This window comes from Nannospalax galili, unplaced genomic scaffold, assembly GCF_000622305.1.
Source record: "Nannospalax galili isolate Female #2095 unplaced genomic scaffold, S.galili_v1.0 scaffold196, whole genome shotgun sequence".
NCBI lineage: Eukaryota > Metazoa > Chordata > Mammalia > Rodentia > Spalacidae > Nannospalax > Nannospalax galili.
This window is the reverse complement of record NW_008337421.1, coordinates 705,330-717,922: the sequence shown is the minus strand read 5'-3', so window position 1 is coordinate 717,922 and position 12,593 is coordinate 705,330. Positions and strand designations below refer to the sequence as shown.

The window sequence follows — 12,593 nt, the reverse complement described above, 5'->3', positions numbered from 1 at the left end:
CTAAGGAAAACGGTCTTCTAATAAGCCTTGTTTGTGGCTGGAAAAGATTTTTATAGCGTCCCTACAGTTCCCAGGGTGTTTTTAATAACACTATTTCATGATGTGAGTGCTGGAAAAGTGAACTTTGGTGCTGACACCCTAAACGTCTTGGTTTTATTCACTGGGTACAAGGACTGATGACGACATCACTGCTTTGAACACTCTTTTTCTAGGGCTAAATAATTAGATTTGCAAAATTGAATTTTTTTAAATGAATGTGCTGGAGGATGGAAAGAAACAGAGTGCAGGGCTTGGCAAAGGCTCAGGTTAAAATATGGGAAAGTTTATGATTAACTCAAATGCTCTAAATAGTCAAATGAAGTCATGACACAGTTACAAAACTTGAAAAGCAAAACCTGTGTCAGAGAGGTGATCCACATTAAAGAAAACAAAATACCAACATTGCAGGAGTGTCAGGAATAGGTTTAAGGTAGAATACGTGGAGAACATAAGACAACTATTCGAAATCCATGCACAAGGTCAGCCTGCAATAAACCACAGGTTAGTTAGTAGGTGTAACTCAGGACAGAGAGCAATTGACTGATGAAATGAAACTGTCTGCAGTTTCCCAGACTGAAAGACATTTCCTGTCATTGCCCAAATAGCTTCACATCAAAGTGTTTGTGGGATCAGAGAGGCAAATTAGCTGAGCGTGCTGGGTAGGGGAATAAAGGGAGGGCAATGGGTTTAGGAAGTCAGTTTGTGTTTAAAAGCCCACAGAACACAAGGAGATAGCTATTTTATGCAGACCAATATCTGGGTACCGCTTACAAAGAAAGCCCTAGGAAAAAAGATACAAGAACATCTGAAGCTATTTACAAGTGTAGGTAAGTCACAGTGGTGTTGGATGCCCAGGGAAAAACATTGGGAAAAAGTTTTTTTTAAGTAACAAAGCCGGAGGGGGTGGGGAGGGTCGTCCCTGCCTGTGATCTCAGCAGTTTGGAGGCTGGAGTAGGATGTGGAGGGTTTGAGGGTAGCCTGTGTGATATAGTGAGACCCTGCCTCTCATTCTGTGTCCCCCCACATTTCAAAATTATTTAGACAATTGATAAAATTAAAATACAGTGTTTTAAGAAAGAGGGTTGGAGCTGGAGAGAGAGATGGCTCAGTGGTTGACAGCACTGGCTGCTTTTGCAGAGCACCTGGGTTCTACTCCCAGTACCCACATGATGGCTAACAATCGTCTGTAACTCCAGGCCCAGGGGAATCTGGCGCCCCCTTCTGACCTCCATGGTCATTGCACAACACGGGTGCACTCACATACATGTAGGCAATACACTCATGCACATAAAATAAGAAATAAAAATTTTTTTTAAAGGGCCGGGGCTTAGCTCAGTGGTAGAGTATTTGCTTCACATGCATGAGATTCTAGGTTCAGTCCCCAGTACCACCAAGACAAAACAAAACAAACAAGCCCAGTGTGTGACTAGCTGGGAGTATTATATGTTAGTGTTTGACCTACTAAAGCTTAAAATTGTACTCCAGGAGAATAGCCTTGTTTTTAGGAAACACTGGGGTTACAGGCATGAGCCACAGCACCCACATGAGACACGGGCTAACACCTCATCACTCACTAGCGTACACGCGCGCACACACACACACACACACACACACATGTATATATTTGAATCCTTCTGGAGCTGGACATGGAACCTGAGGCCTGTGCATGCCAGGCAGATGCTGAATCACTGAGCCGCATCCCAAACTTTCTCACTAGGATTTATTAGCCAGGGGACCCCAGGAGTGTTTCTCTTCTGTAGTTTCAGATTCTGTCTGTGTTTCTCTCTGTTGTTGCTTTGTTGTTGAGACAGGATTCCAAGTCCCTGCTGGCACTGAGCTCAGTGTATTCCTGAGGATGACTTTGAACTTCTGATCCTTCTGCCTCCACCTACCAAGTACTAAGACTACGGGCGAAGGCATGCACTACCATGCCAAGGTCTTGTGGTGCTGGGGATTAAACCCAGGGCTTTGTGTGCTCATCAAGCTCTCTACCAACTGAGCAACATCTCCAGTCCATTTGCTTCATTATTAGCGTGTTTCCTTCCCGAGACTGCAAACTCAATCAGTGTGAATACTTGGCCGCTAGGAGGCCTTTAGCAGGGAAGCAAGGAAGCAAGCATGACCGAAATGTTTTCTTTCTTACTAATAAAGCTGGAGTGGTGGTGGCTGATGACTATAATTTCAGCATTTACAAGGCTGAAGCAGGATGTGGGGAGTTTGAGGCCAGCCTGTGCTACGTAGTGAGACCCTGCCTCATGTTTCCCCTGCCCTCCCAAATTCAATACTATTTAGACAGGGGGCCGAGGGGTGGAATCAGAATGAATTTAGTACTTTTTCTATTCATTCTTATCTCTTTTGTGGAGAAGAGTAATAATGAGAGAAATAAATATGGGATAAAAACAGATACATTGTCTGCTATGATCATTCTAGTCTTTCCCTGACAGTAAGGTTCTCTGTAGGAATTTCTCTACACTCATTTGTCTTAACTGTCCTCTTTGGTGATTTAGAAATAATTTCTCTTTAAGAATTGATTGGTGGCTGGGGATGTAGCTCAGTGGCCGAGCTCAGCACCACAAGAAGAATCAATTGGTGACAAGTTCCCTTATTGATTCCACATATGCAAACCAATTTCAGAACCACTTTCTCTGATCATCTGCCCAGTCCTCAAGACTCACGCCTTAGTGCACATGAGTAGGAAGGGGCAGAAGAAATGGGCTTTAGGTGGGTAAAATAGCATGGAGAACTGAGAAGAGACCTCAAAGCCCTTGCTGCTGGCTTGAGCAGACCAACCAACCGAGCCAATGTTTATACCACGCCTTCGTTTTCCTCCTTCTCTCCAGGCAAAATGAAGGTGACTCTGGTTCATATTTCTTTTGCACTGCTGCTGCTGCTGCTAGGCCTCGGGCTGGGCCTGGGGCTGGGCCTTCACATGGCTGCAGCCGTCCTAGAAGGTGGTGGTCAGCCACTGAGTGAGTTTTGGTCCAGTGACTCCCAGGACAAAGCCGAGGCCACTGAAGAGGGACAGGGCCTCCAAACCATGGAAACCCTTGTGCTTAGCTCCAAAGAAATAGCACAACCTGGATGGCCAGAAGACACCATTCTTAGTGAAGATGAGGTTGGAGGAAGCAGGATGCTGAGGGCTGAGGCTGTCTTTCAGAGCAACAAAGACTACCTTAGGCTTGACTTGAATACCAGGGAATGTAATTCCATGATGGCACACAAGGTAAAGGGAAATAATCACAGCTGCATCGACCAGTACACGTTCATCCACGAGGATCCAAGCACAGTCAAAGCCGTCTGCAACAGTCCTGTGGTCGCCTGTGATCTCAAAGGAGCCAAATGTCACAGAAGCCACCGGCCTTTTGATTTGACATTCTGCAAGTTGTCCAAACCAGGCGAAGTCACTCCCAACTGCAATTACATAACTTACATTCTGGAAAAGGTTGTTATCATGACGTGCGGTGACTTGAAGCTGCAGTCAACCTTGGAATGATGAAGCAGGTTGTCTGTTTTCTTTGCCTTCAACTTTACTGTCCCCACCCCCGCCCCGCACACCTTAGGTAGACTATGAAGATTTCAGGAATTGAAGATGGACTATTGCTTATCATTGTCTTCTGAAAATATAATTCTCCTTTGCATTAAGGGTCTTCTAACTTGCATTTTGTTTCTGGGGTCAGAAGTGGCAAAATACTAATGTCTAGTGTTTCTTAGTTCTCGCTCATCTTCCAAGAACTACTCTAGTCTCTCCCATAGCCCTTCTCGTCAGCCTGTTCCCTGGTCTTAGTTCATCTTTGTGTGTGGACTGGAAGCATTCACTGCATCGTCTACCCACCTCCTTCCCTGCTACCCACGTGGGCCTCTATGGCCGTCACGTAAGACTCCTGGGCCATGCACAATACAGCACACTTCTCTGCTGCAGATGCGATTAAAGTGATTTTATCTGTGAGTATGTCTGGAAAGCCATGTGGTCCCACTTCTTTCCCTGAGCCTGGAGAATTGCAGGGCCTGCTGGTGAGGAGGTATGATGTACGCCGAGGGAGTGGCTGCGTGGGCAAGCCCCACTCTCCACAGTCTCTCTCTCCTCTCCTACTTTCATACTTCTCTTTGCTTCTGTTTTCTTTTTCATTCACTTCTTTCTTTCATCTTATTTTTCTATATTTTCCTTTTCTTTGGGGGTGTGAGGTGTATTGGGAGAGAGGAAAGGGTTGGGGAGAAGGAGGAGGAGAAGGTATTTTCTAAATTAGAACTGAAACCTAGCATAGTGCTCACATTGGGTGCTCTGTAGATGTGGACCGGATGGCATGGGAGGGCGGTCTCTCTCTCTCTCAGCTCTATTCGCTCCCTTTTTTGGCTTTGAAGAACAAGACGTTGGAGAAGGAATAATTTCATCAGAGAAGGTATTGGACCTATTTAAGGAAGAAGAAAGCAATCGGTGGAGTAATCTTCAGCTTGTTTCCTCTCAATTAAAATATATTAGGACTTAAGTGTAGTTAAATATGCAGGGGGCCAGGAGAAATCTCAGACTATGGGTAGAGGGACTCACAGTGTAGTTTTGTTTTGAAATTCCTTCCTCTTAGGGCTTTTCTCAGTCTAACCCTCTTACATTATAACCTAAGTCAGGAATAGGGCCACCAAAATGGCTCAGCAGGTAAGGGCACTTGCTGCCAAGCCTCTGGGCTTGAGTTCGATCCCCAGGGACCCACATGAGAGACTGGAAGGGCAGAAGAATGGATTGATCTGTCTACCCTTCTGTCTGCTTCATTTCCGTTACTTTCTGTTCTGGAAGGCAGGGAACCATCTGATGTGATGTCTGGTATCCTGCCTCTCTCCCCTGAATCAACACTAATTTTTACGCTCTGACTCACTTCTTTCAGCATCTTGGAATTTTTTTGTTGTTGTTGTTGTTTTTGGTCTTTTTGAGACAGGTTCTCCCTGTAGCCCCAGCTGTCCTGGAACTCACTATGTAGACCAGGCTGGTCTTGAACTTACAGAGATCCACCAGCCTCTGCCTCCCGATTGCTGGGATTAAAGGCGTGCGCGACCACGCCGGGCAGCATTTTGGATTTTTTTACACTCTGATTCACTTCAAAACAATATTACTTGGCCGGAGGTCTGCCTCCGGGGGTAGATAGACCAGTGGAGGGGGAGGGGTGTGATGACCCAGCTGGGGCAGACTCCCCTTCTTTCTGGGAAAGACAAAAGCACCTAAGGCAAGGGAGAAAAGGGGAAGTGGGGCAAGGAGAGATGAGAAGCTGGTGCCAGAGAAAAGCAGGCCGCTAGGAGTTTACAGGTAACCAAGGGCGTGATGGAGAATGAACCGGAGAGAGTTCATCTACCGCCGTTCATCAACCGCAAGCAAAACCAGAAGTCTGTTTGCTGTGCACAATGAGCTGTTAAGAGACAGGCATTCACTAGAGATTAAGCCTTCATTTTGCAGCTTGCAGATCAGCTCAGCCCATGGTGGGGACCCCTTTGGCTGTGTCACAACATGGGCCTGTGACATCATGGTGCGTATACACGCAGGAAAGAGGGCGGTAGGCAAGACCAGAAGCTAGGGGCTCTGGAAGGGCAAATCTTGCCTCTTACAGGCTCCTGCCAGCTTCTGTCTTTAAGGGCTCCTACTCTGCTTGATGCGTTCTCTCTCTTCCTCTTGAGCGCCACTCCTGAATCTCAGTAGCCAGGCTTTGGTCTGAGGGTGGAGACTAGCTCAGGAAAGCAAGTTACAAAATACTCCACGTGCCCTTAATGACGAGGAGGAAAACAGCTTCTGTGGAACACATGACCAGTGACAGGCAGAAAATGAATTCATCCTGGCCCCCAGCTGTCAGTCAAAAGACTTTTTACTCATTGTTTAACTCCGATGCAGCTGCCTCTTTACATTTACAGAGAATGTGATCTAGTCAACAGGACAGATCCCTGGTCCCTTCTCCACAGTTCCTGAATTCTAAAGCCTACCATACCCAGCTATGTCAATGTATATGATTATGAATACTGCCTCTATTCTTCCATGGCTGTTTCAGTAACGTGTCCACACATGTTCACAATATTGCTTTTTTTGGGGGGGGTTCTTTTTGAAACAGGGTCTCTTTATAGCCCCAGCTGGCCTGGAACTCACTATGTAGACCAGACTGGCCTTGAACTCACGGAGATCTGCCTGCGTCTGCCTCCCAAGTGCTGGGACTAAAGGTGTGCACCACCACACACCTTTGGCTTCAAAAGTTTTAGGTAGGGGAGGGTAGACATATAGTCTATGATTATCCTTCAATTAATTTGTTTCTATATGATTCTAGTTAGGCCATAAGCATCTTTGTGGAAGCAGCTATATTAGAAATTTCTCCATATTCTTCATCAGCATATTCTCAGATCAATGGTTATTTACTTATTGATTATCCAGTACCTCTTCAGAAGTTATATTGCAATAAACATAAACTCACATAGAAGAAGCAAGAAGTTCTGTGATTTATGTCAAGTACTATATAAATAATGTTTCAAAAGACTTCAGATGGATTCCTGTCTTTCTAAGAAGGAATATGTCATGTACTGTCTTTGAAGCTGTCATCTATTTATTTGGCTTTATTTAATTCCTTTAAGAAAATGATTATACCAGTTCAACTTAAATAATTTCATTTATTATTTTTATTTTATGTGTATGCATGTATTGCCTGCATGTAGGTAAGTGCACCCGTGTTGTGCAATGCCCTCAGAGGTCAGAAGAGGCTGTCGGATCTGAATCCAGATCCCCTGGGACTGGAGTTATGGACAGTTTCTGGGATTCGTACCCGGGTTTTCTGCAAGAACAACCAGTATTCTTAACCGCCGAGCCACCTTTCCAGCCCCTATTAGTTCCATTTTATAAAGATGAGTAGCAGACTCAGAGGGGCCCATTGTATTGGTAGCTTTTCTGTTGCTATAACGAGATACATAAAGCTCAGGAAAAACATTTGTTTGGCTCACATTTTAGGAGGCTGAAAAATTCAAGACTGGGTAGCTCCATCAGTTCAGCCTATGGTCAGACTCCTTTAGTTGGATCACAGGATGATAATGGCATAGATGGAGCATGTGGGAGAGAAGATCACAGACAAGACTGTAAGTGGCAAGCCTTGCTGTTTTAGAACAATATACGCCTGTCAACTAACAACTCAGTAAGACCAGCATTGACTGCTTTCAGGGGCAGCACCCTAATGGCCTAAACACCTCCCGCTAGGCCTCATCTCTTAAAGGCTCCCAGCACTGCTATCTGGTGGAGCAAGTCCCTAACACACAAACACTTTAGGGACATACCTCATCAAAACAATAGTCCCAGGTTACCTTAACCAAGATCGCCCATTGATAGTGGCTGCTCTGCACCCCCAAGATTCATTGTATTTCTTTCTCTTGTCAGTGTTTGGGTGATGTACCACTGAGTTTCCTCTGCTGTGCTCAGGAGTTTCAACTCTTAAGTAGAGTTTGGGGCTCAGATTCTGTATTGTATTCTGTATTCATTTACAAGCCAGACATGGTGGCACACACATACTTGTACTCTTAGCACTTAGGAGGCTTAGGTAGTAGGATCTTTTTTTTTTTTGGACAGGGGCTCCCTAGTCCCAGCCTGCCTCAAAGTCATTATGTGGACCAGGCTGGACTTAATTTTACAGGCTTGTATCCTTATACTTTGCCTCTGCCTCCTGAGGTTAAAGGCGTGCACCACCATACCCTGAGTGGCAGGATAATCTTGAGTTTGATCAAGGTCAGGCTGGGCTACAAAGAAAGCTCCAGGACAGCCTGAGGAGCAGCGTAAGTCCCTGTTTCAAAAAAAACTTAACCAACCAAATGATCGGGAGAGAGAGAGAGAGAGAGAGAGAGAGAGAGAGAGAGAATCTCAGTCCTCCTTGTCGGATAAGGTCACAAGGTCTGCCAGTTTGGATAATTATGGTCACTTCTCAGTGTGATATTTAAAATTAAAAAATAAATCACAACAGCGCTGAAGAGATGACTCAGTGGTTAAGAGCACTTACTGGATTTGATTCCCAGCATCCACATCAGGCAGTTAACAACCACCTGTAATTCCAGTTCTGGGCAATCTGATGCCCTCTGGGCACCTGTATGCAGGCACATAAATCACACAGGTCCACACACCTGCAAACGATGACAATCAGTCAAGCTGTTAGCCACACATGTGTCCTTATACTTTGCACATATTTGCCTCCTAATCTGCCTTTGTCCTTCCCACATTTTACTGGTCCTTTTCACCCCCCAAACAGCCTCCTAACGTGACAGAGGACATTTCAGGCTGTCTTCTCCAACTACCCTTTGCTTCTCCAATTCCTTCTCCCTTTAGACCTCTTGCCCTTCCCTTTTCTGAAGATCTCACAATCTTTAATATTGGTATCACTTATGAATCACCAACAATGGAGATCATATTTGATATTAATCCCATGAAGTTAATTCTCCCCACTTAATCATTAGTAACATTTTCTAGTTGGAAAGATTGTTCTATACTTTTCTAAACCTTTTACCTGACTTCTTTTACTGAATGCAGATATTCTGGGGCTGACCTCAAAGAGCAACATCTAGTTAAGGTTATAAAATAATCTATCTTCAGATTAAAAACTAATCTGATTTACTGTATCATAAGAGAAAAGAACCAGCTTTTGAGAATCAAAGACACTTGGAACAAATTGTCCTTTAAAACAACTGCAACTCTGATGTAGTCCTCAAGCCTTGGAACCTCATGCTCCTTATATCTGGAGTGATAGTACCTACTCTCAACTGTGATAAGAATGACATGCGATCAAATGGCTCACTGTAGGGTTCAGTGAATGGCAGCTGCACCTGTGGATGATGTGGGTACGCCACTCACAGGGAGCACCTAAGTGTTCTGCCAGGGTCCTTCTGGAGGCAGCCCTATAGTACAAAGTGGGATCCCATCACCATGAGCTTGAGTTTCAAATGTTTTGGCTAGAATGTGGATATGTGGAATCTTTTTAAAAAAAGATTTACTTATTTATTATTTTATGCAAATGTGTGTGTGCCTGGATGAGTTTATGTTGACCATATGAGTGCAGGAGCCCATAGAGGCCAGAAGAGGGCATATGATATCTTGGAACTGGACCTACCATATGGGTCGTGGGAACTGAACCTGGATCCTCTTCAAGAGCAGTAAGTGCTTTTAACTGCTGAGTACATCTCTCCAGTCCTGATATGTGGGATCTTACAGAAACCCTTAATTCCATTTCTTAGATACAGCAAAATTTATATACTTGGGGCCATTACAGACCTTGGGCCCAAGCAAGGAGACCACTCTTTGGACCTAGCCCCTCAAGGTTCCCCTACCCTTTGGAGTGTCTTCTACACAGGAAGACTGCTGTGGTGTTTGGGACTGGCTGGGGCAACAGTGATATCTGGATGTGGAGTACTGAGTTTGGACTAGGAGCCATGTACGCTGACTTGTATTTCCCTTTAGATGATTGCTGCCCTACTACTGTCTGTGGGGTCAGTGAAACAGTTGGCTTTGTTTTGTTTGAGACAACATGTTGCCCAGGCTGGCCTCAAACTTAGGATTCTCCTTTCTCAGTCTCCTAAGCCACCGCTCCTGGTTTCTTGAAGGTATTCTAGAAGTCACACCTATGCAGTTCATCCTGGGTCCCAGGGACCCACGCCTTGTTTATAATCACTATCTAGGAAATTTCTGGAGAGTGTAAAGAAAGCTATAAGTGGAAGATACAGTGTTTTGTGTTTATGTTGTAAAACAGCAAAGGGTAAATTCACATGGGCAGGAGATTAATTACCGTTGCCGTTTTTCTACGTACTCTGGATAAGACTTGAATTTGTGGTCAACAGTGTAAGGTAACATGGAAGCAAGTATTCAAGGGCAGCAGGGTGAATGATTATGTCATAGTAATGATATAACCAGTGTTAAATAAATAGCTCTAGGAAGGCAAGATGTAAATTGTTTCAAATCAACTAGGCTCTGAAGAGCCATGCCAGGTCACTGTGCTATCTTTTCTTGAGGCAGGAGATAGGAAATTATCCAAGTATGACATATTTGACAGATGAGAGTGTGAAAAAATGGTTCCTAGACACTATGAAGAATCTGCATGTGCACAGACTAGACAATAGATAGTGTACGTTTCTTTATCCATTATTCTAAATCATTATTCATAAATTATTATTTTTCACTTGGGTCTAAGAATTTTGTAGTATACTTAAAAGCCAAACTAACTATGCATGTGGATACCTCCCAACTCCCTGTATTTTCTGGCCCAAGGTCATGCATACCCTGGAGGCTGCTTCAAACTCTTCCACATTTCTCCCACAAACCAATTCTAAAGGCCTAAGAACTACATAGTGAGATTTTCACAGCAGCAATGATCCCAGCTTGGAAGGAAAGAAGGAAAGAAGGAAGGAAAGGAAAGAAGGGGGGGAGGGAGAGAGGAAGGGAGGAAGGGAGGGAGGAAAGAATTATTGAACAGAACTTGTGAGAGCACAGTAAGGCAGATGTTGCTGAGGACCATCACACTAAGTTCAGGGTCTACTGCAATGAGATTCTGCAGTGGAGGAGAGAGATTGGGCTCCATTCCAAATTCACTGTGGTCAAATGGAAATTTATGAGATTCAGAGTCAGATGTGATGGAGCATGCCTGTAATCCTAGCATTTGGGAGGTGGAGACAGGAGGATCAAGAGTTCAAGGACAGCCTTGTCTAAACAGTGAGTTTGAGGACAGCCTGGGCTATGAAAGAAGGGGGGAGGGCAGGCATGGTGGCACATGCCTTTAATCCCAGCACTCGGAAGGCAGAGGCAGGAGGCTCTCTGTGAGTTCGAGGCCAGCCTGGTCTACATAGTGAGTTCCAGGTCAGCTGGGGGATACAGGGAGAACCTGCCTCAAAAATACCCCCCAAAAAAAAGTTGAAAGAAAGAGAGGGAGGGAGGGAGGGAGGAAGGAAGGGAAAGAAGGAGGGAGGGAGGAAGGAATGGAGGGAGGGAAACAGGCACGGAGGGAGAGAGGAAGGAAGGAAGGAGGGAGGGAGGGAGGGAGGGAGAGAGGAAGGAAGGAAGGAAGGAAGGAAGGAAGGAAGGAAGGAAGAAAGATTTAGTTTGGCTTAAGATTTGAGAAGATGCAGTCCATAACCACTATAGGAGTGGCTCTTGGCTGTCTGTAGTGATTGGAACTTACTAACAGGAAAGAGAATAGGACAGAAGGTCTATCCTCTCAGGTACCCTACTTGCACAGCCAGACCCCATCTTCTAAAGGTTGTACAACCTCTCAAAATAGTGCCACCAGCTACTGACCAGGTATCTAAACACATGAGCCCATGGGGGACATTCCTGATTTAAACCATAACACCTGGTGGCACTAGGTAGTGACTAAGGCTTCCCCCCATATGTCATGTCTGCCATCTTGATTGCAGATTCATGGGAGATTCTGAACTAGAGTTACTCAGCAAACTTGCTTGTAAATTCTTGACCTTTTGAAGCCTTTAAATATTTTTTAATTTTTTTTTTTTGTTCTGTTGCCCAGGCTGACTCCAAACTTCTGAGCTCAAGCAATCCGTCTATCTCAGCCTCCAGAGTAGCTGGGCTATTCGTGCACATGCCGCCATACCTGGCTTCTTTCATCACTCTATCTGGACTCTAAAGAACGATTTTCTCTTCTTCCTTACTGTAGACAATAGGTGACTTTTACTATGTTAGTTTAAAAGTCAATCATTTTTAGAACTTTTATAAATTTATGAAATGTATTTGTTGATCTAATTATTTCCAGAAATGTTAAGAATCATTGCTTATTTTGACTCTATAAGCCCCTTACAAAGAAAAAAGATAATTATCCAACATTGTCATGGGTTAGGGTACTCAGTTATATGAATTTACATTGATACACATATTTTCTTGGGGACAACTTGGAGGTATGCAACAAAAACTCCTAACACCTCTTCCTTACTCTTTGATCCAAAGATTCTACTTTTTGCAATTTATCTTGAAAAATTAATGTAGCAGGTATATATATATATAGGTAAGAATAAGGCTTTTCACTGCAATGGTTATGGTTGCTAATGGTAAAAAGTAGAAAATCCTAAATATCCAACAATAAGAACTATAGTAGTTTCATAGTGAAATACTCTCTAGCTCCTTAAAGGAATAATAAAGACTTAAATTTATCAATATGGAAAAATGTAAATGAGTTCAGTGAGAAACGTTTATAGAAGGGACTAGAGAGATAACTCAGCAGTTAAGAGTGCTTGGTGCTCTTCCAGAGGATCCAACTTCAGTTCCCAGCATCCATATAGGGTGGGTCATAACTGTCTGTAATTCCAGATCTAGGGGGTTTGACCTGATCTTCTGGCCTCTGTGGGCACCCACATACAGCCATACAACACACACACACACACACACACACACACACACACACACACAGAGAGAGCAAGAAATAAAAATAAAATAAATCTTAAAAAGAAAAGTTTATAGGGATTATTATGATTTCAGTGTGAAAATATATGCCTCTATTTATAAAAAAATCACATGTATATATTTGTATGTAAAAAATCTTGGAAGACAATTATCAAAGTGTCATCATTGG

General features: G+C 43.9%; 1 protein-coding gene across 1 annotated transcript; it reads left to right on the top strand.

Moving 5' to 3' along the window:
- Positions 1 to 781: 781 nt before the first annotated feature.
- Rnase10 (ribonuclease A family member 10 (inactive)) lies at positions 782 to 3,532 on the top strand. Its single transcript, XM_008832584.1, has 2 exons — positions 782 to 866; positions 2,880 to 3,532. Exons 1-2 carry the CDS (start codon positions 782 to 784, stop codon positions 3,530 to 3,532), a joined length of 738 nt encoding a protein of 245 aa, XP_008830806.1.
- Positions 3,533 to 12,593: the final 9,061 nt, after the last annotated feature.

What these genes read in the sequence shown, in the direction of transcription:
- Rnase10 (XM_008832584.1), top strand. Translation starts at nt 782, where the DNA reads ATGCAGACCAATATCTGGGTACCGCTTACAAAGAAAGCCCTAGGAAAA. An exon ending in GAAGCTATTTACAAGTGTAG is followed by an intron (nt 867 to 2,879) that starts GTAAGTCACAGT and finishes CCTTCTCTCCAG; the next exon opens with GCAAAATGAAGGTGACTCTG.